Consider the following 25,538-nt stretch of genomic DNA (forward strand, 5'->3'; position numbering starts at 1 on the left):
GGAATGTATTTTTGAACTTGTTCATAAACAATCCTGACCAATGAATAAACGGCCAAATTTCTGGATGATATCAAACCTTGTGAAGATCAAGTGATTGTGCTCCGGACAGATCTCTTTAAACTAATGAATTTTCCACCAAATGGCAAATGTGCTCCAATGTAAATATAAAATGATATATGCTGGGACTCAACCAGTTAATTTATTTTTTTTGCACTAACTGGATCTGAGCAGTCTTTTAACTAACCAGGAAAATTATCTTGATGGGGTCATAATGGATTGCTTAATGAAGATGTCAACTGAGCAGCAGCCATGAATAAGAAAAAGTCCATGCTAATGAGCATCAGAAGTGGATTAAAAAAGAAAACTGCCCACATTGTAATGTCTTTATGTAAATTTGTGATACCCACATCTGGAATACCATGCACAGTTCAAGTCACCACATTTGGAAAAGAAGCTGAGAAAAATTCAAAAGAGAGCAATCAAATTGAAAAGATAGCCCAGTACTTTTCTTATAGGAAAGTATTAGAATATTTGGCGTTTGTAAGCTTAGAAGAATGGTGAACAAAGGCGATTAAGGACTACAAAGCACACATCAAGCTGTCTCAAAACACTCGAACCAGGAGTCATCCAATGAGGCTGGATGGAAGAAGATTCAGAACAGACAAAATGAACTCCTTCACACAACACACAATTAACCTATGAAATTTATTACTAAGTTGCAGTGATATCATCTATATAGAGTGATTGGTCCAAGATCATCCAGCTGACTTTGTGATCAGGTAGGACTAAAAATCATAGACCACCAATTTTTAGCCAGCTGCCTTTTACCACTACACCAAATTGGCTGTCAAATAACTTAGATGGCTTTAAATGGAGGTACATTCATGAAGAAGTTTATCCAAGGATACTAGAACTGAGACCCAAAGCTACTTCTAGGTTGGGGGCAGCATGTCTCCACCTAACATTGGCAAGGAAATAATGATGGCACAGTCACAGTCAGAACTCTTTTTGTTAGTTATTTATTATAAATAAATTGTTATTTATATGCTGTCCATTTCACTCACTCACACGAACAAGTGTGGGTGGTGTATAAATTTATTAAATAATAAAATATGTTTTAATGATTTTATGTGCTTTCCAAACTCTCATATTATTTTTAATACTATGATGATTCATCCCATAGTCAGCCACACTTTTAGACTGGATTTGGCATTTTTATTCCTCTTCAAGTCCTTCCCAAGGACCTGGGATAGGCAGATGTTATTGTTTGATGATGGTAAAAGTTATTATTATTATAATTGATTGCATAGTCATTATTATTAATAATAGTGATAATAATTCAAACATCATCTTTTCTTCTCCTTCAGAACATACACATTCAACTAAAACCAGCATAATGTTTTGAAATATATGCAATATATTGTTATGATCACACACAAAATAAAGCTATGCAAGATAAATGTTTGCCATTTATCAAATGCATAAGAAATCCATCAATTTGATGAATAAAAATCGTTACAATCATCCTGGTTTTCTTGAGAAACTTACTTTGCCAATCATTTTGCCAACTATTGTTCAACAAGTCACAAAAAATATAGCAACAAAAGATAGGGACCTTAGCAAAGAAGGAGGAGCAACTCGGAGGAGGGGACAAGCCTTGACTTATTTGTAATATAGCATAACAGATTTATTAGGACACTTGACTTCAGCCATTTTTTTAACTTAAAGTAATATTTTCTTCTGGATTTAAAGTTTAATATACTGTATAGGTACACAAATTATTTTCAAAGAAGCAAATTCATGATAAAATAGATTTTTATACTTTGCTTACACTGAAAAAAATACATTGATTCTGATCCAAATGAGATTCTACTAGGAATCATGTGTCAGAACAACATGAAAACATAACATTTGTCAAGATTATGTCTTCAATAGATATTACTAAAATAAATTTGGAAGAACACTACACTGCTTAATTAAGGTATTAAAGGCATGCTATCATTTAAAGGAATATAAGTATCACAATTGAAGCAGCAGAGTTGAAAAATTACAACAGGAGGAGAAAAATGAAAACCTACATTTGAACAAGATTAAAAAAAATTCACAAAATAATTAGCTATACTTAAACAAATATATACAGTCATTTTGGGAAACCAATAGCTATTGCACAATATAATACAACTAATGTGCTGAGGTTTAAATTATTACATTAGAAATAATACTTGCCCTCCCTCCCTCATTAACATTCTCTCAAGCATTCACTTAAAAAAAGAACCTTTAAAACAAACCCTCACTGTATAGGCTCTAATAGTAATAGCAATATCCAAAAATTTGACAGGTGTCTTATATCTTGCTACTAAGCATGTTAAGCTTTTTTATTTGTTTGTTTGCAAAGCCATTGCTTTTACCTGTAAAATGTGACTTCCCAAATGTGACTCAAATACTTCAGTGGCAAGGGCACTGGGGCTTCTCCTGCGCTGGGCACCTATAACTGAATAAAAAAGGGATTATGTTGCAATCTCTGCACATTTAGTCACAATGCATCCCAGTTTAGGTTATTATTACTATTATACATTAATATTTTCTACAGTTTTAACACTTGAAAAATTATAATTAGGGAAAAACACTTAGGAGATTCCTATGAAAAACAATGGAACCCTAAATCTCCACTTTCTTTATGTGGAAGACTGTATTCAAAGGTTGTTCAGTAAGGTATTCCAGACACCACTATATGTGTACCTCCATAATCAAAGTAAATTTATGCAAGCTTTAGAATTTATCTAACTTGATAGAAAGTTGGGTGGTTATACTCAAGCATAGACACATTTTGCCTATTGTTATTTTGATCAGTTATAGAACAGCAGAAGAGAAACAGAGATGTTCAGATTATAAGCATCTTTCCTTGGTTGAGCAATATACCCACCTACAAAAACAATTCACAGAAAAAAAAGCCTGAAGTTTTTTTATTAGCTTTATTCTATCAAATACATTTTGGGGGAAAAATAGAGCTCAGAAAATTATAACCTTGAAAAGTTAATAAAAATATGTCCTATAAAACTGCTTCAAACTTTGTTTGAAGAAGTGCATTTCAATGACAGCACTGTCAAAAAATAGTTTTAGGACTGCAAGAAATAAAAATACAGAACAAGCCCAAACAATAGTACTGATAGAAGAGAAAATCTGTAGCTCTAATGTTGCAGAGAACAATATTACCAAACTAGGTAGTATCTTCAGTGCAAATAGTGTGGTTAATATTTAGCATGTCAATATCAAACATTCATTTACAGTATGACCACAATAAGAATTCCTCTGCTGCTTATAGCAAATTTGACTATGCCCACAACAAATGCATGCCATTTGTTTTTCTTCTGCTATGGATGAAGTTATAGAAATTCAGTTGTATTTTTTCAAAAGTTCCTTTGTTAAGATTGTGATTGTTATTTCTCCTATGGCTGCAATTTAAATGTTGTTTTAATAAATTCACCATCTTTGCCCTAATTTGGGTGAAACTCTGTATTGCAGCCTTAAACTGTATTTTTAAAGATCAACTACTGCCTCTACTGTGCAAATGAGACAACAAAGACATGATGGAAAGATAAGTTTTGGGGAAAATAAAATAATCTATATTTCTTTTCTAAACAACTTCTATTCATCAAATGCTTTCTCTCCTGGCAAAGAGACATGCTTACAAAATAAAATAAAACAAAACACAAATGCCCCTTGTTGGGCATGGCCTTGTCTTTTTTTCTAGGAAGAGGAGAAATTCTTCCACAGTTTCTCAAAGGAAGAAGGTCTTTTTCTTAACAGAGACAGTGGCACTGATATTGAAAATGTCCAGTGGAACAAGTTTTCTCATAATATCTTTCCTTGGAATGCAACTGAAATATGGGAAATTAGAAAGATGGCAGGCCACTAGAGAAATGATTATACAATGAAACAAAGGACATACATATACAATGTGGTCATCTAATGCAAAAATGTAGCACTTGGAGTTTTGCCAAAAGCTGTTCTCCTTTGAAATCATTTCTAAAGCAAATTCTCTTTCATCAAGCTGAATGAGGAATGACAAGAAAAAAATGCCAGAATTTCTCTGCCAAGCACCACTATAAACTGTATATGAAGCCTAGGCTTCATAGAGCTATAACAAAGTTGTGATAGTAGGTTAGAAAACTACACAATGTCTTCCCAATGCCTCACATTTCCTCTGGTGCATGTATATCTTTTCTGAAGTTGTTTTGCACAAAATACATTGAGATGGCTACTGAAATTGTTTCTTAGATGCTTTGGAATGTCTTCCAAAATATTTCTTCCATACACATTCTTTACTTAGTTTCCTAATTCTTTTTTACTTTTTTTTGGGGGGGGGGAGGAAATTAATCAAAAGCAAGCACTACCAAATTTACAAACAGTTCTAAAAGTATAAATCTGTTACAATAAGGAATTGCACTAATATCTCTAACAATGCTAAGGAACATACAATAATAAACCATGTTACACTCATATGTCATGGTTTATTGTAAAGAAAGAGTCCTGTGTTTCACATCATATAGTACAAATACCCATTGGGGTCAGCAAAAAGAGCTTTTTTATTAGGTAGATACTGTACATGCTGACATGTAAAGATTTTAATACTAATATATGCAGCTATATGCAAAATGTAGCAAGAAGTAATATATAGACAGCGGTGAAGTAACTTCATATCTCCAGAAACAAAATTAGATATCACAAAAAAGCTTTCTTTATGCCTGTCAATATCAGCAGAGATAACCCTTTTAATATGGGACTCAAATACATGTGTGGACTTCCAATTCAATGCAGAAGAATTGTTAGTATATGAACTGATCCTTTCTTGCCAGTAAACAGACAAAATCTTGTAAACAAGTGAGGCTCAGGGTATATGCTCACATGCCTGCAAGAAATTGTTAGATTGGAATACATCTTCTACATCTGCAAGTTTATTATATTATTGAAAGAAATATTTTTTGCAAAAGCTCTTATTTTAACACATACTGAACCCAGTGACAACACTCATTACTTAATGGCAAACACAACAAAAATGTACCTCTGCCAAATCTGTTCAGTATCGGCTACTGAAAGCAGTGAGTTTCTTTTCTGGAACTAGCCTGATCATTGATCAATCTAGTTAAGAAATTTTAGAGAAATGATTTTTAAGAGGCATTTGCATTATCAGTGTCAAAAGACAAAGGATATCTACTAAGCGTAGACAAGGGATATTGGTTTGGAAATGTAGCATTTTGGATATTCCTTTGAATTCCTTTGCAGAAAACATTCCACTTTTTACACTGAGCAATAAATTTACTGTTGAAGTAATGTATTACCCTAAAACCTAGAGAAGCTGAATCTCTAAATCCAACACTTTGTCATCTTGATTTCAGAAAGGAAATCAAGGTGATATATACAACCAGCCATGAGTGCATTTTTTGTTATTTGCTATACTTTACATAGGGTCATTTATTAAAATAATGATAAAACTATTTTTTTTAAAAAAAAAGATACCAAAAGCTTTGATTTTATGCAACACTAAAGAGAAGTCATCCAGTTTCAAATATCCTGAATGTTGAATCCATTCCTGTGATATTAAATATGTTTACAAAACATTATGTTAAGATATTTAAATTTTAATATCTGGAGCAATGAAGGATTGGACAATGAGTAAAAACACACAGTTAAAGCTAATTGGTTAAAGAGAGGTGGCCACTACATGAGGCAACCTAAGCTGTGGTTGGTTGCTCTGAATGAAAAGGGGTTTTTCCTTGTTTCCACCTTTTTCATGCTGTCTGTGCTGTCTGTAATTTACCTCATGATGTTCCTGCTGTGTTGATTTACGTGACAATGCTCCTGTTTGCCTATCTTATTTACTGAAAATGTATTTATTTATACAAAACTGCAAGTTCATGTCAGCATCTCTGACTCCACTTGGACACTGGCGGTGCCATTTCCTGACACATTATTAGGCAGAAAACAAAAACACCTGACTATAGCATTAGTGCAGAGAAAAATTGAGTCCTGTTACTCTGAAATTTCAGAGCCTGAGTCAAAGTTCCATCCAGCCAAAAGAGTGTAGTTGAATCAGAGACACCAAAAAGCTCCAGAGAAACAGGACATGGAAGAGTTTTTAATGATTTTCACCTTTAAAAATTACTTTGACTGAATCCCAGAGGGCCTCTTTTCTAAGCATATATAAGTTTAAAATATGATTTACCTGGAAGTAAACCTTACTGAACTCAATATTATATACTTTTGATATGCAATGATCATGGAAAAAACAAAGCAAATGGATGAGGAAAAAGAGAAGGCAAAAATTACTGGGTTTGGCATCAACTGTGTAACCATTTGCTAATCCAGCTGAGGAAGCGTACATATAGGACACTAACCTGACTGTATATGAACTTTGCTCTCCTCTCTATAAAATATTAAAACATATCCCTACATAAATATTTTAACTGTTTACTCCAGTTCTGGCAAAATGAACCACAACTGCACAGCATATTACATTCAATTAAACAGAATTGCCAGAAAATAATTTGTGTTGGTATGTGGCGGTGATGGAAGACAGCAAATGGCATTCTTTCCCTACTTAAAATCTTTCTCCATGAACCCAAATCCACATAATCAAGCATAAAACAAACATGGTCAAGAAAATCCTTTCTTCTTTTGGTTTGTTGAAAAAAGCTCTCAGCTCTCAGTTTAAGTTGCCTGTGGAAACTGCATATTTGCTTAGGAAAGCTTTCTCTGCTCTCATACAACAGTGTCCAGGGAAAAAGGACAGGATATTAACATCAAGTCAGAATGCCACTATATAGCATCAGACTGCACTAGCTTGTAAAGAAAAAAGTCTAAATCTGTTGTCTTGATTTTTCCCCCCTGATCCCTAAGGTTCATGTTTATGACATTTGTAACATCTGCTACAAATGCTGAGGTAAGTCAGGCACAACCTTATTACTTCCAATCTAATGCTCCATTCATCCACAGGGCTTTTGTATGCCACAAGTATGTCAAAAACTGCAGGATCTACATGAAGCAGGATACAATACATGCATTCCTGAAATATGCTGCACTGTACAGTATGTTAGAGACACAATGTTATTGCCAGCAGACTTTTTTAATGTTAGTGTAAGATTTTTAAAAATATATATTTATTTCTACTGAAAACCCACATAATACTTTGGAAACTACTACCACAGCAATTTTTAACACACATACTTTTCCCTTGCTCAAAACACACCTACATAGCACACACACAAACTACAAAAAAATAACAGTCTTCTTTTGGGTCAGTATGTTCTAAAAGCAAAATACATCCATATTAAAAACAAAGCACAAATGTAACCGGGGTGAATTGGAGAATTTACAAATTTATATATTAAGAGAATTTACAAGAGAATTGAAATTTACAAGATTAGAAGGATCCTTGGTACTCTCTGAGCCTAGCTTTTTTTCTTGCAGACATTTCATTACCCTAGCTAGGTAACATCATCAGTGCTAGTAAGGAGTGCTGTTTGCTATCAGCTTATATTCTGGTGTCTTGCCTGTCTGGGTGGGTGGGGGTGGTCTTAGGAATTCTTTGGTTGGGCTGTTTACTAATGGCTCTTTGACAGTTTCTTGACTGGGGTATTACTTACTTGATTGTTGGTCTGAAGGTGACCTTGGAGTTAATCTATGCTGATTACTGGTGGAGAGGTGTTGGAGTCTTCTTCTCTTTGGGGCTGCTTGATTGTTTCTTTTGCATAATCTATAGATATTGTTAATGTCTATGTGTCTATTGATGGCTGATTTGTCAGAGTGCCAGGCTTCTAGAAATTTCCTACATTTTTGGATTTTGCCTGGTCTAGGATTGTCATATTTTCCCAATTGAAACTATGAATCTGCCTACATGTTGTGAAATTAAAGAATTTTCATCATGCCTTTTGACTGCCAGTTGGTGTTCATGGATGTGTTCTGCCAGTCTTCTGCCTGTTTGTCCTACATAGTGGTTGTTGCAATTCTTACACTGTATGTTGTAGATGACTCCTATTTTTTCTTCTGGGGTTGCTGGGTCTTTGGGTTTACTTAGGATGTTTTAAAGGGCTTTAGTTGGCTTATGTGCTATGCTGATTCCGTGTGGTTGTAGTAGTCTATTTGTGGTTTCTGAGATATTCTTGATGTATGGGAGGGTAATTCTTTTTAGGATTTGTGTTGGTTAAATGGTCAGGGACTTTTTGATGAAGTTACATGCATATCCATTTTGTTGGGATGTGTTGTATAGATGCTTCATTTCCTCTTTCTGCTGTTCTGGGTTGCTGAAGTGTGTTGAGCTTGTTTAAATAAAATCCTTACACAGCTTCTGTTGTGGGAGGTTGGGTTGTTGCTTTGGTAGTGGAGCATCTGGTTAGTATGGGTGGTTTTTCTGTAGACTTGCATTTGTAGTTTGCCATTGTGATCTCTGCTGATCAGGATGTCCAGAAAGGGTAGCGAGTTGCTGTTTTCTTCTTCTCTAGTAAACTGGATTCCTTTAGAAATGTTGTTGATGGTTCTGTGGGTGTTCTATAATTGATCCTTTTTTATTATGGTGAATGTGCCGTTTTTCATTGAAGCACGTTCTCTCTGAATGATATCCACCTAGAGATCTGTGTAGCTCCCATAAAAACTTGACTGTTCTCCCAGGTCCTTGTGGAGGATGCTTATGGAGCCCTAGCTGATTGTTTGATGTGTGATTTGTCTGGACACTAAGATTTTTACATTTTTAATTGTACGTTAACCAGAATTGAAGTTGTGCATCCTAATTAAACATTCTATCATTGGCTGTTCTATCAAGCGTTAGTCTGTGGTGTATTTCTTGACTGCTTGTTGTTGTTGTTGTTTTTACTATTGATGGTTGATCCTAAAAGGCAGAAGCAATCCACCACTTTGTCATCTTCATTCTACATTCATACATGCTGATGAACCATATATTTTACAGTATGTTGGTGTACCCATGTCCTATGGTTCGTAAACTAGTTTAATGATTTAATATGAAATTTGAACTGAGCCCATTGTGCCTTATTTAATAAACCACAGATAAGCAAACTATGACTCTATAAACTATGTCTCTATAAAATCAAACCATGACAGTGTTTCTCAGTCACAGCAAGTTTAAGATGAGTACTGGCTGAGGAATTCTGGGAGTTGAAGTTTACAAAAAAGTTGCTGAGATTGGTCAGAAACATTGACTTAGAATAAACATTACTCCATTTAAACATCCATTCTTTAGTTGGTCATTCCGTAGTACCATGTACTTGAGGTGCTATTTACATTTCTCATCATACCTTACAGAAAATGCTATTTAATGTAATGTAAATGCTATTTACATTTCTCATTATAGCTTACAGAACATTTCAGGCACATTCACTGAATTCTATGTAAATATCCCCCAACCATTTGTGAACTATAGATTCTGTAGATATACAATCTATAGAAATGCACAAGCAGCAAATACCATACAACTAGGTAAACAGACAAAAAAAATCATTTATTGTCACCGTATCACAAAAAAGAAGTTGAGTGTTTGGAAAAAAATCAGAGAAAAGCAACTAAGATGATCAAAGGCCTGGAAGAACGGTTGCAGGACTTGGGTTTGGCTAGTCTAAAGAAAAGAAGAAATAGGGGAGACATGATAGCACCAGAGGGAAGAAATAATGGTTGGAAACTGATCAAGGAGAGAGGCAACCTGGAATTAAGGAGAAACTTCCTGACAGTGAGGACAATCAACCAGTGGAACAGCTTGTCTCCAGAAATCGTGGGTGCTCCATCATTGGAAATTTTTAAGAAGAGATTAGACAATCACCTGTCTGAGATAGTATATGTTCTCCTGCTTGGGCAGGGGATTAGACTAGAAGACCTCCAAGGTCACTTCCAGCTATTCTATTCTATTCTATTTTATTCTCTCTCTCTCTCTCTCTCTCTCTCTCTCTCTCTCTCTCTCTCTCTCTCTCTCTCTCTCTCTCTCTCTCTCTCTCTCTCTCTCTCTCTCTGTGTGTGTGTGTGTGTGTGTGTGTGTGTGTAATTCTCCCTAGGGCAGAGGTCCCCAACCTTTTGGGCACAAGGGATTGGTTCCGTGGAGAGACCTGGACTGTAGTGTGCGTTGTTTTGTATGCTGTCTGCATCCCACAGATGGGGCTTTGCTTGTTTGTGTGGACCGGTTGCTGGCATGCTGCAGACCGGTATTGGTCCACGGACCGTGGCTTAGGGACCCCTGCCCTAGGGTATCTGGTTCATTCTATTCTACAGTGATGATGGGCTTTATTTTTTGTTAGCCTATCATGACAACAGATGTGATATTTAATAGCTACAGTTCTTCTGATTATACAATAGTGAATATTTTGAACAAGTACAATAAGTTGTCTGGTTGGCCTTTGGTAATATAGATACTTCTACAAGGTTTTCTTAGAGATTTTCTCTCTCAAGAAGCACCCCTGCTCAAAAAGTGATTTAAGATTTCATCCATACTGAGCATGGAAGCTTTCGGCAAGGAGGATAAAATCTGCATTAGTCAAATACTAAGCTTGACAAGCCTCTACTGAGTCCATTAAAAAAAGGAAAAGTGCATGAATTTCAAGCTTGGAAGCCTCTAATTACTACATGCTTAAATTTTTAACTAGCAAGCCCTGATAAATTGCTACACTAACACCAGGGAAGATTATCTACTTGATCTTTGCTGGTGAGACTAAACTAGGAATGCTGTTCCTGGTAAAATAGCTATCTAACTTTCAAGGAATAAATTTTGAATCTATTTCTACGAAGTATGTAAGATTTATTAAGATTAATGGGGAAAAAACTATTTGACAATTTAGCTGAGAAATGATACAACATTTATCCCTAAAAACAGAGGCAGAACTGTAGTTATAGTGTTGATTAGACAGTAACTAATTTAGCTACTTGTGACACATGGACACACCTGCTTGAACATTTCTTGGAATGGAAATTATATGTAAAAAGCAAGTGAATGTTTTTTTACATATGTCAACAAATAATACTGCTATGTTTTAGATGTCTTTGCTGTAAATAGTTGTGTCCCAGACAGAACTTCTACAAAGTGGTGCCCATGCAGGTACAGCTGCCATAATTCCCAACAAACATGTGACCTGTGGGAATTATGGGAGTTGGAGTCCAATGCATCAGAAAATTTCAGGCAAATAAACAAGTAGCTTATTACATTTATGGGTTATCAGCACCTACTGATCACATTGGAAGAGTTCTTTACAGGAAGGTGTAACTCATTGCATTACACGAAGAAACCCATGTGGGATCTGTTTGTATTACAATTATATGGACATATGCATTAATATCAAAAGGTGTATTCATAAGAACCACTTGAATATATGCATTTTGCACCTTTAAGTTACTGTTGACTCCTGGCAGCTGCTTGTAGAATCCCTGCAGTTTCCTTGGCAATTATTCCTGCTTCCTAAGGCTGAGTGAGAGAGTGTCATTGGCCCAAGAATGCACAGCTGATTTTTGTTCCTAAAGTGGCATTGGAATTCATGATCTCTCAATTTTTAACCTCCACACCAAACTAGCTCTCAAGCACCATTTCCACTCACTTAAAATGATAGAGACAATCAATACTGTACACAGGTAAGAAACACGATACAGCATTTCTGTCAATTTACTGCTAAAGATTACATGTGTTCCATATGAAAACTGTTTTGCTATTTAAAGATTCATATTTCATGCAGTGTATACCATACAGGAGTAGACTTTCCATGTCAATATGATTTTGGGTTATCCATCTAGTTGCAAACTTCTACAGATATGAAATATTTTAAGAAGTCCTCTGGAAATGGCCTGAGGTAATTTCAAACTTAACAGACCCTATCCCACCAGAGCTCATTACAGTGAATTTTATAACAAAGTACCCTCTACTTAATTTTCAGAATTTAGCCAAGCATACCAGAAATGCATCTGCATTAGGTACAATTAATGGTATAATAAAAGCAGGGCAGGCTGTTTAACACTCAGGAACCAGCAGTAAACAGTGGCTTCATGTTCTCTAACAGTCAGTGATGTGTCAAAGTGCCAAAAGTAAAAGATTTCTTCTGCTTCAAGAGAAAAGGAACATTTCCTGTCAAAGAGAGAAGGATGGAAATGATCTAAATAATGTATTTTCTAGTTATGCCAGCAGCATTGTTTATTCTAAGATATAAAATGATAAATTATTTCCTTCACTTAGGAAAAAACAAAACAAAAGCAGTTTCAATTTAATAAAAAGTAAAACAAAACAAGAAGTAGAAATAAACACAGAACATGATACTGTAGTTCAGGGTGCAATCAAAGGAAAAGGGGTACAAAAGTATTAGGCTGGATAGTCATAAGAACCTGCACAAGGAAGGGGAAAATTATGTGTGTGATGATGTAATCACATAAATACCATCACATCCTGTTCAAATACAAGTAGTCCTTATTTAAGCAACTGCCTCAGCTAGTGACCATTCACATACAATGATAATAAATGATAGTAAAAGAATTATTTTTCAAATAATATGTGCACTTCCAAATTTCTTCACATAAAAACAACACATGTTGGAGTAAGAATAACAATGTTGCTGTGTAAGAGAACTTTGCTCCCTCTCTCATGTGATTCACTTAGCTTCCATCTCACTGGAACGAACTGTGGTCACTAAACAAGGACTACCTGTATGTAATTATAGCACCTGCATGGTCACATCACTGTGGCATCACTCCAGTTTGCTATGCATGTTCCTATGCACAGGGTTTAGTTTCAAAGGAAAAAAGCCATTTTGGAATGCCACTTGTCAATACAGAAGAAAGTGCTGCAACTGCGCCCATGTTAGAAAGCACAGTGGATTTCCTTAACTTCAAGGAACACTGAATTTATCAATTGCTAGAATAGAATAGAATAGAATAGAATAGAATAGAATAGAATAGAATAGAATAGAATAGAATAGAATAGAATAGAATAGAATAGAATAGAATAGAATAGAATAGAATAGAATAGAATAGAATAGAATAGAATAGAACAGAACTGGAAGGGACCTTAGAGGTCTTCTAGTCCAGCCCCCTGCTCAAGCAGGAGAACCTATACCACCTCAGACAGATGACTGTCTAGTCTTTTCTTTAAAATCTTCAGCGATGGAGCACCCACGATTCCTGGAGGCAAGCTGTTCCACTGGTTAATTGTGGAAGTTTCTCCTTAATTCCAGGTTGCTTCTCTCCTTGATCAGTTTGCAACCATTGTTTCTTGTCCTTCCCTCTGGTGCTCTGGTGAACAATGTGATCCCCTCTGCCTTGTGGCAGCCCCTCAGATACTGGAATACTTCTATCATGTCTCCCCTATTTCTTCTTTTCTTTAGACTAGCCAAACCCAAGTCCTGCAGTCATTCTTCATATGTTTTAGTCTCCAGGCCTTTGATCATCTTAGTTGCTCTTCTCTGATTTTTTTCCAAACTCTCAACATCTTTTTTGAGATATGGTGACCAAAATTGGCTGCAGTATTCCAGGTGTGGTCTTACTAGGGTTTTATAGAGTCATGAAGAAGAGGGACCATAGAGAGTAGAAGAAAGACAGAAACCATTTGGGGTTCTGGCATCTTGAAGGTACTAGAAATAAGAAAAGCTACCCCATCACCATTCTTATGAGCTTGTTTTATCAAATTTTATCTCTTAACTGGGCTCTGCATGTGTATCACCAATGCACAGGCTGATTAACTCAGGAAAAGAAAAACTCCAGATCACGTAATGGTGTACAGCTGGGGTCTCCAAACCTAGCAAGTTTAAGACTTATGGACTCCAACTCCTATAATTCCCCAGCCCCAAGTCTTAAAGTTGCCAAGTTTGAAGACCCCTGGACTACCATCTTTGCTGACTAACCAGCACAATAATTCTTGGTGTGGCTTGTCTAGGGAATTTCTTGCGATCCTCCCAGTCTGCTGAACTGCAATTCTTTGTTTATTGTATATATTTATTCAATTTAGATACCGCCTAAGTTGTCAGACTGACCTGGATTGAAGTAAAGTTTTGCAGAGTGAAGTGTCATGCAGAATGATTTTTAGAAACTAGAAGACTGGGAGAGTCTCATTATTTCCTAAATGTTAACCTGAACCTGATCCAGAGGAATATGAAGAGATATCAAGAGAAAACAATAATTCAAACACTTGATAGTACTACAGGTGCAGCTACTTTCTCTATTACAGTTTCAATACGTTTTCCTAGTGTGAGCCAAGGGTTTTCTATAGCTACAGAAATCTAAATAATGATCATTTGTTTAAAAAGGCTTCTATTTTGCCACCAGGATCTAACCTGGCAATGATAGAAGAGGATAGAAGAAGGGAGGCAATAGGAGACAGTAAAAATAATACAAGATTGATATGACCAAAATAAGATCACTTTGGCCAATGGTCATGTTTCATAAAATGAAGAAATTTATACATTTTGAACCTTTTAGCATGACCCCATTTATGTATAGCAATTGACTCCACTAAAAGTGTGGGAATGACATTGAATTTGATGAAATCTTGACTAGGCCTGTGATATGCACTCCTCTGAAAACAAGGAATGAAATTTGTAAAATAATGGTAGAAAGATAACTATTTGAAGACTTCAGCTACATTCAGCATGTCTAAAGGTTCCTTTTAATTTCTATAGGAAGGACTCTAGAAATAAATTGTAACAAGTGAAGCCCCTCCAACATTATCTCCAGATAAGCATATATAAGGGGGGGAAAAACTGCTATAAGTTTACTACACATGTCAAGGGGGCTTCAAAATGGGGAAAATGACAATTCAGCGTTTTTAAAATGACACACCATCTTTTTAATGATTATTTAGGGAATATACATGTGCAACAAAGTAACACTTTGCCATATATAGCATACATATAGCCAATGAAATAAATGCATTGTGTAATTTTTGCCTATAAACCTATAGATACTGTAACCTTTTTAATCCTGTCATCAGTCTTGCAGAGCTTATAATTTTTTTCTCTTTATTGATCACCCTTCTGTATTCACTGGGTATGCAGTCATTATTCTGCAACAGAATGTACAATCATATTTCTTTTGCTAAAGAATGGAAAATTAACAAATGAAATCACCCCTATCCTATAGAGACTGTGGTTACAAGGGACTCATAAACCTTTTCGCAAAGGTTTAAAAAGCATATTGTTTAATGAATTTTAAGTCAGTGGGGACAACTGCATGCATCTATATTCATGGAATTTAGTATTTCTTGCTTGTTTACTTTTCAAATGCCCTTCTCTATAAATTATGCACTTCTTTTATCGTCGTAGATTGATATTAATGAGATTCTTACTTTTTAACCCTTGCCACCTGTTCCCTTTGCACCATGACCCTAATGAACCCCCATACTCATTTACACCCTCCCCTATGAGTAGGCAAGTGATGGAAATAATGTCTGGCACCATCTCTACTTATTTGGTCTATTCTTATGGGGAATGGAGCAGGCATAAGAGGGTATCCAATTTACATTATTATTGCTTGTCATGGATGTAGCAAAACAGTGCTTAATATGAAACCCTGGAAATTAATAAACAGTGAAAAAGAATTTGGAATTTGTTATTTTCCTGCATTTATAGTTATGAACAAAGGCTAGGACCAGTAGATAAAGGATATTGTAACAGGCTGGACTTTGTAGGTGAGAAGCTGAAGCATTATGTTGAGAATATATTGGCTTATAAAGAGAGAGAGAGAGAGAGAGAGAGAGAGAGAGAGAGAGAGAGAGAGAGAGAGAGAGAGAGAGAGAGAGAGAGAGAGAGAGTGTTTAGAAGGATGTGCCTGTCAGGAATGAAAAATATTATCAATGAAATGAAATGAACAGAGAGAACAATTAACCAGTGGAATGGCTTTGACTTCAGAAGTTGTGAGTACTCCATCACTGGAGGCTCTTAAGAAGTCTACAATGGTATAGGGTATCCTACTTGAGCAGGCAGTTGGACTAAAAGAACCCCCAAGGTCCTTCCAACTCTGTTATTATTCTGTTATTCTGACTATCTTTGGTCACTGTCTACTTTGTCCTCCCCTCCCCTCCAGGTGTTGTTGTTGTTAGTTGCGAAGTCGTGTCCGACCCATCGCGACCCTATGGACAACGTTCCTCCAGGCCTTCCTGTCCTCTACCATCTTCTGGAGTCCATTTAAGCTCACACCTACTGCTTCAGTGACTCCATCCAGCCACCTCATTCTCTGTCGTCCCCTTCTTCTATTGCCCTCAATCTTTCCCAGCATTAGGCTCTTCTCCAGTGAGTCCTTCCTTATCATTAGATGGCCAAAGTATCTGAGTTTTAGCTTCAGGATCTGGCCTTCTAAAGAGCAGTCAGGGTTGATCTCCTCTAGGACTGACCGGTTTGATCACCTTGCAGTCCAAGGGACTCGCAGGAGTCTTCTCCAGCACCATAGTTCAAAGGCTTCAATTCTTTGGCGCTCAGCCTTTCTTATGGTCCAACTTTCACTGCCATACACTGCAACTGGGAAGACCATAGCCTTGACTATATGCACTTTTGTTGACAGGGTGATGTCTCTGCTTTTTAGTGTGCTGTCTAGATTTGCCATGGCTTTCCTCCCAAGGAGCAAGCGTCTTTTAATTTCTTGGCTACAGTCCCCATCTGCGGTGATCTTGGAGCCCAGGAAAATAAAATCTGTCACTACCTCCATTTCTTCCCCATCTATTTGCCAGGAATTGAGAGGGCCAGATGCCATGATCTTGGTTTTCTTAATGTTTAGTTTCAACCCAAGTTTTGCACTCTCCTTCTTCACTCGCAACAAGAGGCTCTTTAGTTCCTCTTCACTTTCTGCCATTAGAGTGGTATCATCTACCTCCAGGTGTAGTGTATTTCAAATAATTTGCTACCCTTTTGTGTTTGGCAGCAGGCTTACTGTAGTTGAGTTCTAAGGCTAATAAATAAGACTAGTTAGTTATAAATAAACAGAGATAGTGTGGTGTAGTAGGGGCAATATTAGACTAGAACTTGAAAGAGCTGGGACCATCGGCCCTGGACACTCAATGAATAATGTGGGGCCAATCATTCTCTGTCAGCTCAACTTACCTCCTGTGATTCTTGTGGGGAAAAATGGGAGGATGGAAGATATGTATGAGTTCTTGTATGAAAAGGAGCCTTGTGCTTTGTGTCAAAGACAGGCTATATATTAAAATAATAGATTTTAAAAGTATTTCTTTTTCTTTAAGTATCTTTGGTTAAAAATATGCTGTGAATAGAATGTGAAACTCACTTTTAAAAACTACTTCAGTTCACATGGGGAAGCATATAGAAAATAATACTAAGAAAATATATAATAAGCAGCAGGCTCATATTAAAAACCTTTTCTTCAATAAATTGTATGATTCATACAGAGTTCCATAGCTGTAAGAAACTAATTCTTGACAAAAGCTTAGAAGCTATATCATATTATGAAGAAGATCCAAGGAAGCTGATTCAATTACTAAACGTGATAGACCACCAGCAGTAATGCTGTTATTCTTGAAATGTCAATGCAAAATGAATGTAGAGATGTTGACATAAAACTTATATTTAAAAAATAGAATAAAATACAATGAGATTAGAGGAACTGGATACAGGAATTACTTTATGATAAGCAATATTGTTCCTTAGATACCATTATAACAGTTATACAGCAGCAGTAACAAAAGTGAGCATGTATAGAAAAATACCAAAATTACAGAGTTCAGGGAAAAGTATCTAGTCAATATTCATTACTCATTTTCAAAACATAGCAAATGCTACAGTGTCTGTACCATATGAAAATAGTTTAGCATATGGACATTCAAGATCTTATTTATTTTTTACAGATGAAAATTATGATAAAAAATTAAAGCTTGGGATATATTTAAACACAGGCCACCCACTCTGTACAAAATAAATTAACACCTGCAGATTGGTAAAGATACCAAAAGGAAATCAATGTGGTGAACTGAATGCAGAGAAAATTTACTTTAGAAAAACAATTACTAATCTTGCCTACTGAGATATGAAACATACCTGAATATGTATCTTGACAATAATATAAATAAAAAATTAGGCAAATTAAGACAAAAAATGGAATATGTATTAGGACTGGGGAGTCAACACAAAATGCAAAAAAACCCCTAATATTGGATTTATTTTTAAATCATGAACCAGCATAATAGTTTTCAGGGATAACAGGAAAATTATATACAACGTTGATAAACTTGACCCTTACTACAGATAAATAACATACAGTATATAAAGTAAATTTATAGGTACATCCAATTCAAATAGGAAAAAATGAAATAATACATCTAATTGGTATATTAAAAATTAATATTCCTATTAAAAAGATAAAACAGAGCCTTGGTGGAGCAGTGGGCTAATGCCTCCTTAAGTAACCCCAGCTGCCTGCAATTAGTGCAGGTTCGCATCCCACCAGGCTCAAGGTTGACTCAGCCTTCCATCCTTCCGAGGTAGGTAAAATGAGGACCCAGATTGTTGGGGGCAATTAAGCTGACTTTGTAATAATGCCACTTGGGGTGTGTGTGAAAGCCCTAATAAGCAGGCATATACATAGAATGAAGGCTACTGCTAAGCTTGTAAGCCGCCCTGAGTCTTCGGAGAAGGGCGGGATATAAATGGAATTAAAATAAATAAATAAATAAAACATGAATAGTGTTTATAGTAGTCCAAATAGGCAGTTTCCTTGCCACTGAATTCTTTTAAATGGGAAGATAAAATGACATAATGTTACAAGTAACTTATGCATCAGGTTAATTTGTGAAAAGCATTATTTAAAGGAGGTTAGCATCAAATCTGTTGAAAGTTGAGTCATGGCAACTGCACTTACTTTCTTGTTGGTTTGAGACCTTTTGTTGCTCATCCAAGCAGTTTCATCAATCAGAGCAAGTTAGGCAGAGAGTTGTTGGAATGTACCAATTCCTTTCTTTGAGACGTCTCAAACCAACAAGAAAATAAGTCCAGGGGAAGGGGGGATTTTTAAAGGAAAATTGTACCTTAAAACTTTTCAATTAAAAAAAAAAAAGAAAATAAGTCCAGTTGCCATGACTCGAACTTTCAAACAACTTTACCTAAATGACTGAGAATTTTTACTGACAGTTAGCATCAGAAGATTTTTTAATACCAAAGATTCATGCCTTCTTATTTCACTCATAGCTTACATTTCACTCTGCCCAATAAATACCAAGGAAGAGACTGATAGTTTCTATTCTTTTCTGAAATTGGTAATAAACAGAAATAGGGATAGTAAATAGTTTTTATAATAGATAGAAGAACATATTTTATTTTGCACCCAAATATTTTACAGTGAGTGGAAATTTATTTAATAGATTCATAAATAAATTGTAATTAAGATAACAAAATTAGAAGTTGAGTATTTGGATAGTGAAAAACTATCCAGATGGTGAAGAGTTCCAAAAACCTGTCTGAAAACTAGATTAACAGAAAAATGAGATTTTATATAAGCAAGCATAAGGAGATGTACATTAGAATAGATAGTTCAGCTACTGTATCATATCTGCATTGATAGGATCTGAGTCAGTTGATTTATCTTAGAAAAGAGACTTTCAGGACATATGGCATGGTGGGAAGTAGTCTGACAGATAGAACACACATCTTAAAAAGTATTTTTTTGTGTGTTTTATTTATTCCATTCTGAAAGCAATTATTTATACCACTTCTTGAAAGTCATTGAACAAGTTCAGTCTAGTCATCATTATACTGAAGTTAGAACAAGCCTTCACTCATTAATCTTGGCAAAGAGGCAGGTTGATATCAATATAACTATTGTATTTTTAACTAGTATATGCGTCCTTGTGGAATAAAACAGCAAAGCAGAGAACAGACAGGATGCCATGGAACCATATGGTTGTAAAGGTAAACAGCCAAGTGTCATGTAGAGGAATCAAATGTATTTGCTTAGGGCAGAGGTTCCAACCTGTTACAGCTGAACAGCTGTTGATTCTGGGGTTACATGCCTTTGGTTAAGGGCAGTGACATAGTTAACACAATTTTTGCCTCATTTCATTCAGTTAAAACATTTAAACGATTTGCTTGTAACATTAAAAATTTTTTTTCTGGTGAATAGTATTAAGATGACATCATCCTTTATTTTTATATCCTTTAAATTCCAAAACTGAAAACTGCTGTATCATGGAGAGGAACAAAAACAGCAAAAATGTTCTGGCTTCAGAAACTCACATTAATTTATATCATTACCCTTCCCAATATTTGTGCTTACAAAGATCTTTCCAATTTGATGCCCTTCAGATGATTTGAACTACAATTATTTTAATCTCCAGCCTTGATGGGAGTTATAGACAAAAATCTGGAATAGATCAGGCAGGGCAAGGCTACCCATCTGAACATGTGATAAATACAGGGCAGGAAAAGCCTCCTCTTTATTTTGAAACAAAACATACTATCTTGCATTCCACAGTCAAGAGTCCTCTTAAATTCTGATACAAATTTATAGATTCCTAACCTGCTTTTTTTATAGCTTGAATCTGAAAACTTCTGCTTATGAACAACCTGTACACTATCCGTAAAAATGAATGTTCTCAGCACAATTTATACAAGTGACAATTTGAACAATACCAATATGTGAGCTAAATAAAAGCAGGACTCTTTTTATAAGGCAATACAAAAGAAGAATATGGAAGCAATCCACCCTAGAATTAATATAATGGAATTAGGGAATATAATTAATATAGTAGAAATATATTGAAATCAGGCTCAAATAATATTTTTAAAAAGTTTCTGAAGAAAAAAACCCTCTTGGGACTTAATAGACATAAAGAGTGAAATCAAACAAGCTGCACTTGAGAAAGCAAACTAGAAGACTACCTGGAACTAACTAACTAGAAGAGACAGTACAGGAAAAATGCCACCCTATTTGATCCTAAAGAAGATATAATTATCTTCAGAAGGAGCTTTGTCAATTTTCTATTACACACAGACATCTAATTTGTATGCTTAGGTGGTTTGGTCCAATATTAAGTTAGCAATTCCAAATCATACAGATACTGAGCATAACCACCAGCATTTGGAGTTGTTTTCAAAGAATGGTTGTTTGTATCATTAAGCAAGAAGAAGCAGTCATGTTAGTTGTAGATTGAAATAGGTTGCATATTGGGGGGCGGTGGTGTCAAGCTTCCATCTGTTCCACCCAAAACTGTTTCTTTCTTTCAACTTAGCACATGGACCAGCCAGTTCAGTTGGCCTCCCTTCATGCATCATCTAAAGAGGTTCTTGGAGGGATGTCCTATCAGGTGGCATTTGTCTAAACACGACAGAAAAGACAGCTCATTTAACTTGGAATAGGGTGTCTGAGATAAACCTATCCATTTTATTATCAATTATTACCAGTAGCCCTTGCCTTACAACCACAATTGGGACCAGAATTTATGTTGCTTAGCAAGGCAGTTGTTAAGTGAGTTGTGGCTGATTTTACAACTTTTTTTGCCACAATTGTTAAGTGAATCATATAGTCATTAAGGAAATCCAGCTTTTCGCATTGACTTTGCTTGTCGGAAGTCAGCTGGAAGCATTGAAAATGGAGATCACATTACCCCAAGATGCTGCAGCTATTATAAATAAATGGCAGTTGCCAAACACCTGAATTTTGACCACTCGAGTGTAGGGATGCTGTGACGGTTGTAAATGTGAAGACCAGTTGCAAGTAACTTTTTCAGTGCTGTTCCAGCTTTGAGTGGTTGCTAACTGAATGGTTGCAAGTTGTGGACTAACCATATTAGGTCAGTATACACTTCATTACTTTATTTTACAGAGTTTAAAGAACGGTCCAGTTCCCCTCTCTCCCCCCCCCACTGAGCCACCAAGCCACAAAAGTTGAGGACCCATTAAAATATGTATCCACTTTCATTTGCAACTTTTCCTAGGAACTTCTTTATGCAGTTTCTCCTGTGCATATTTATTAACACAAATTCCCAAAGAAATATTTTAACTTCACATATCTATTTTTACAAAAATCCATTGAGAGCATTTTTTATAACAGTGTTCCCCAACTCCGTGGCTTAGCAGCCCAGCAGGGAGGGGAGGAACTGGGCCCTGTAAGCAGCAGGCCGGTGCATTTCGACTTGGGCTTGCATGGCTCAGTTGCGAATAGGCCATGGCCCAGTTGTGGGTCGCAGCCCAGGGGTTGGGAACCCCTGTTTTATAAGACTTAATTGAGAGTTATATTCAACTCTTTGTTTTGCTTTGTTTTGTTAAGAATTACATAGTCATAATCATCTTAAGAGATGCTAGTTGATCCAGCTAGTAGATTTGTCATAGAATTTTCACATTTTCTCCTTTGCATAAAACCAAGACCTAGTTTGGATTTCGAATCTGCTTGGGCAGACCTTGCTTGCCATATTTATCCATATATAGTTCATATCAATTGTGGCGTAATAATTAATGTATTGTACTACAACTGAAGAAACCAAGCTTCAAATTGACCTTCAACGATGGTTGCTTACTTCAGGGCAGCCTCTGCCTCTCTGCATTATTAAAAATAATATTTAAAATATTATTAAATATTTTCATCAGTTGCTCCATTATTTTTGGAAATATAGCACTTAACTTTAAAGACAGAGTCTAATCTCTACTCACATATATCTTTTTCTTACTACATATACGGAAGCATGCAGGAACACAAGGAACTATATTTATTTATTGAATTTATATGCTGCTGAATCAAGACAGAGTCATGGTGACTTACAAAACTTAGCATAAGTAAAAGCAGCATACATAGTAATATCATGGTAAAATATATGTAAACATCTACATTTTACAGTAAATATTTTTCTTTAAAAATAGCTATCATCATCTCCACTATTGAACATTAAAACATCCATGAAAAGATTATTGTACTCTTCACAATAACTAAAGAATAAATGTAACTAAGCCTGTATCAAAATTCATATTATGCATCAATGAATATGAACAACAGCTACCAAAAGCCTTTGGAACAATTCTGTTCCAGAATGTCTATTCTTTAGGGGAGAATTTGGTTGATAGAAATTGTTTTCCACAATGTTTGTGTTATTACTGAAAATATTGCTTCCTCATCTCATCTCTTTCTAACACATAAATTTTCATGACAACAAAAGCCTTCTCCTACTTGAATGTATTGAACAAGTTGATCCTGAAGATGCCTATATTGGACTTTGTAGGTTAAAATCATCCCTTTGAATTGTATTTGTGACCTATGGAGGATGTTGAGCATAGTTGTAATGTGCTACATGCTTGCCAGGGAACAAATTGTAGCATTTTATACCAAGTAAGATGCTATCACACATACAATGCATTGCAATAGTCCAAACTTGACTACTTACAAGAATGAATGACTGAATAAAGTCCATGAACCTGAAAAAAGATCACAACTGCCACACTAGCCAAAATCAGACAAAACTGTTCCTGGCATGGACTCCATGTGAAAAGAAGTCCAAGGAAATATTTGGGTTTTGTATCTCCTATCTCAGGGGTAGTTTCTCCTCTCCAAGAGTTAACACTGGGGGTAATGACAAGTTAAGATTCTAGAAAATCTGAGTAACTTTATTTGACAAAAAGCTCTGCGAAATAAGCACAGCAGTTAGTCAGACCTAGCTTCATGTTCTTTCAAGGCTGCTGGCTGATCCAGTATGGACACTGACACAATATGGAAGAAGCACAATATGGAAGATGCCTCCCATACAACAACAATGTAGGCCAGGAACATCTAAGTGGGGGCAGTGATTAAAAAATTAAAGGTAATGCATGTGACAAATGTAAAATGGGGTAAAATTCACAAGATCACTTTTTTTTTACTTTTTTCATACTGCTGCCTCCCAGATATCCTGATATTCTTAACTCCAGTTGGTCAGATTCACTTTTTGTCTTCTTCAACTAGCACAATACATGTTATCTTCCTTCATTTCATTTTGTGGATGTCTGACATCATTAAGTTGCCAACTTCCATTCTTTTCAGACCTCCCCCCTCCAACCCAGAAACCTACCTTGGGTTCAGACAGAGGGAGCTGGACCACCACCATCAGCAGCACTCTGATCCCCCACAAATGTATTCTTAATCTTGGGGCTTGGGACTTCAAGCAGGTTAACAGCTGTTCCAAATGTCATTTCTGCCAGTAATTGAGGGATTTGGGATCTGGTTCCCAAGAGAAAAAATAGCCTGCCAGACTAGAAAGCCAGGCTGCTACTGCACTTTGTGCAGGATTTTAGGGCAAAATTTCTTAGCTGTTGTGCAGAAGCTTAAGGTTATAGTCTTAACTGTATTTATAAGGCTGTGGGCTGAGTTGGACACATTGTGGTTTACACCTGGGTAAAACTGCATAAAATAATTTCCCCAAAATCAAGATTTTGTCTTCTAAGATTCCACTCTTAGAAAGTGACACACCATTACCTAAAAATAGCAATGTGGAAATTTTTATCTTCACTTTTTCCTCAATATTAAAAGAATTCAGTTACATCTGCCTTCATGTTGCCAAATATATCTAATGATGCATCAACATGAGCACTCTGGGATTTCTTCATTTATTTTTCTTACTTTGGGGAGAAAAACTTAAGTAGAAAAAACAAACATCTGTAAAACTATCATAATGAGCAGTGTTATTTCAGAATTCAACATTATGTTTTTGCTATCTTTCAACTGCAGGTTTTTCATTACATCTTTTATCTGTATAAAACATTTTAGAATAATTCAATTTTTACATAGTAAGAAGATGAAGCAACAGATAAATCAGAGAAGCCTCCCAGTAATAAAACAAACTGGCTTTCAAGTCATCCTTTACCGTACTTTGTCCATCATATGATTCCATTTAGGGCATATAATATCAGAAAGGCAATCTAATAATCACACTAGAAGCAATTTTAAACCACACTAACTGCTGAAAAGTCAATTTAACTTTCCAGCTTTATAAGACTTTGTTATTGCTATTGTTAATTATTCCTCATTTAATGGGAAATTGGCAACAAGGTCCCCTCCTGTCATTTTAAATCTGCAATAATATCATGTGAAGCTTTTCGTCCTTATTCCCCAGTCCTGGATTATCAGAGCTAAATGGCAGCTCTTGCATTACAAAAGCTCAGGGGCAGGTACTGTTACACAAATTGCCAATTCAATTAACTGTGTGTAAATGGTCCGCTGGCAGACTGAGGGAAGGACAGCCATTTTGGCAAGTGTCATTCCTAATTTATCAAACTGTCAAACCTTCCCAGTCAGGTGTCCACAGTCACTGTCTCCTCTTAATGCTAAATTGGGAAGCAGCAGAAGCCATTCTAGTACTTTGACAAGGCACAATGCTCAAAACTGATTTTAAAATCAAATGTACAGTTGTCTTAATTATTCTCAATCTAAGTGATGTTTTAATTATGAATATAGAGTGGGAATATTCGATCAGGATTCAGCACTACAGTTCTTTGTTGTAGAAGGAATGAAGTTCGACATGTATTCATTGTCATTTCAATGAAGGCTGATTTTAAAAAGACAATTTCTCAATTGAACAGCAAGTGGTGAAGGAGGGCAATTTGAAGTGTATTTAGGGATAA

At 35.9% G+C, this 25,538-nt stretch overlaps 1 protein-coding gene across 5 annotated transcripts in view; it reads right to left on the reverse strand.

The window, feature by feature from the left end:
* The window catches only part of NPAS3 (neuronal PAS domain protein 3), a gene marked incomplete at both ends in the record, with an annotated part of 788,541 nt that overhangs the window by 376,622 nt on the left and 386,381 nt on the right, over positions 1–25,538 (reverse strand). For 3 of the 5 annotated variants that reach the window (XM_081337595.1, XM_081337593.1, XM_081337592.1), the window contains one exon: positions 2,409–2,491. In XM_081337595.1, coding sequence (XP_081193721.1) covers positions 2,409–2,491 — 83 coding nt within the window. The remainder of the gene's footprint in view (positions 1–2,408; positions 2,492–25,538) is intronic. The other 2 variants (XM_081337596.1, XM_081337594.1) reach the window with 1 other exon arrangement.

Source organism: Vipera berus (assembly GCF_964194415.1).
Source record: "Vipera berus genome assembly, chromosome: 1".
Classification (NCBI taxonomy): domain Eukaryota; kingdom Metazoa; phylum Chordata; class Lepidosauria; order Squamata; family Viperidae; genus Vipera; species Vipera berus.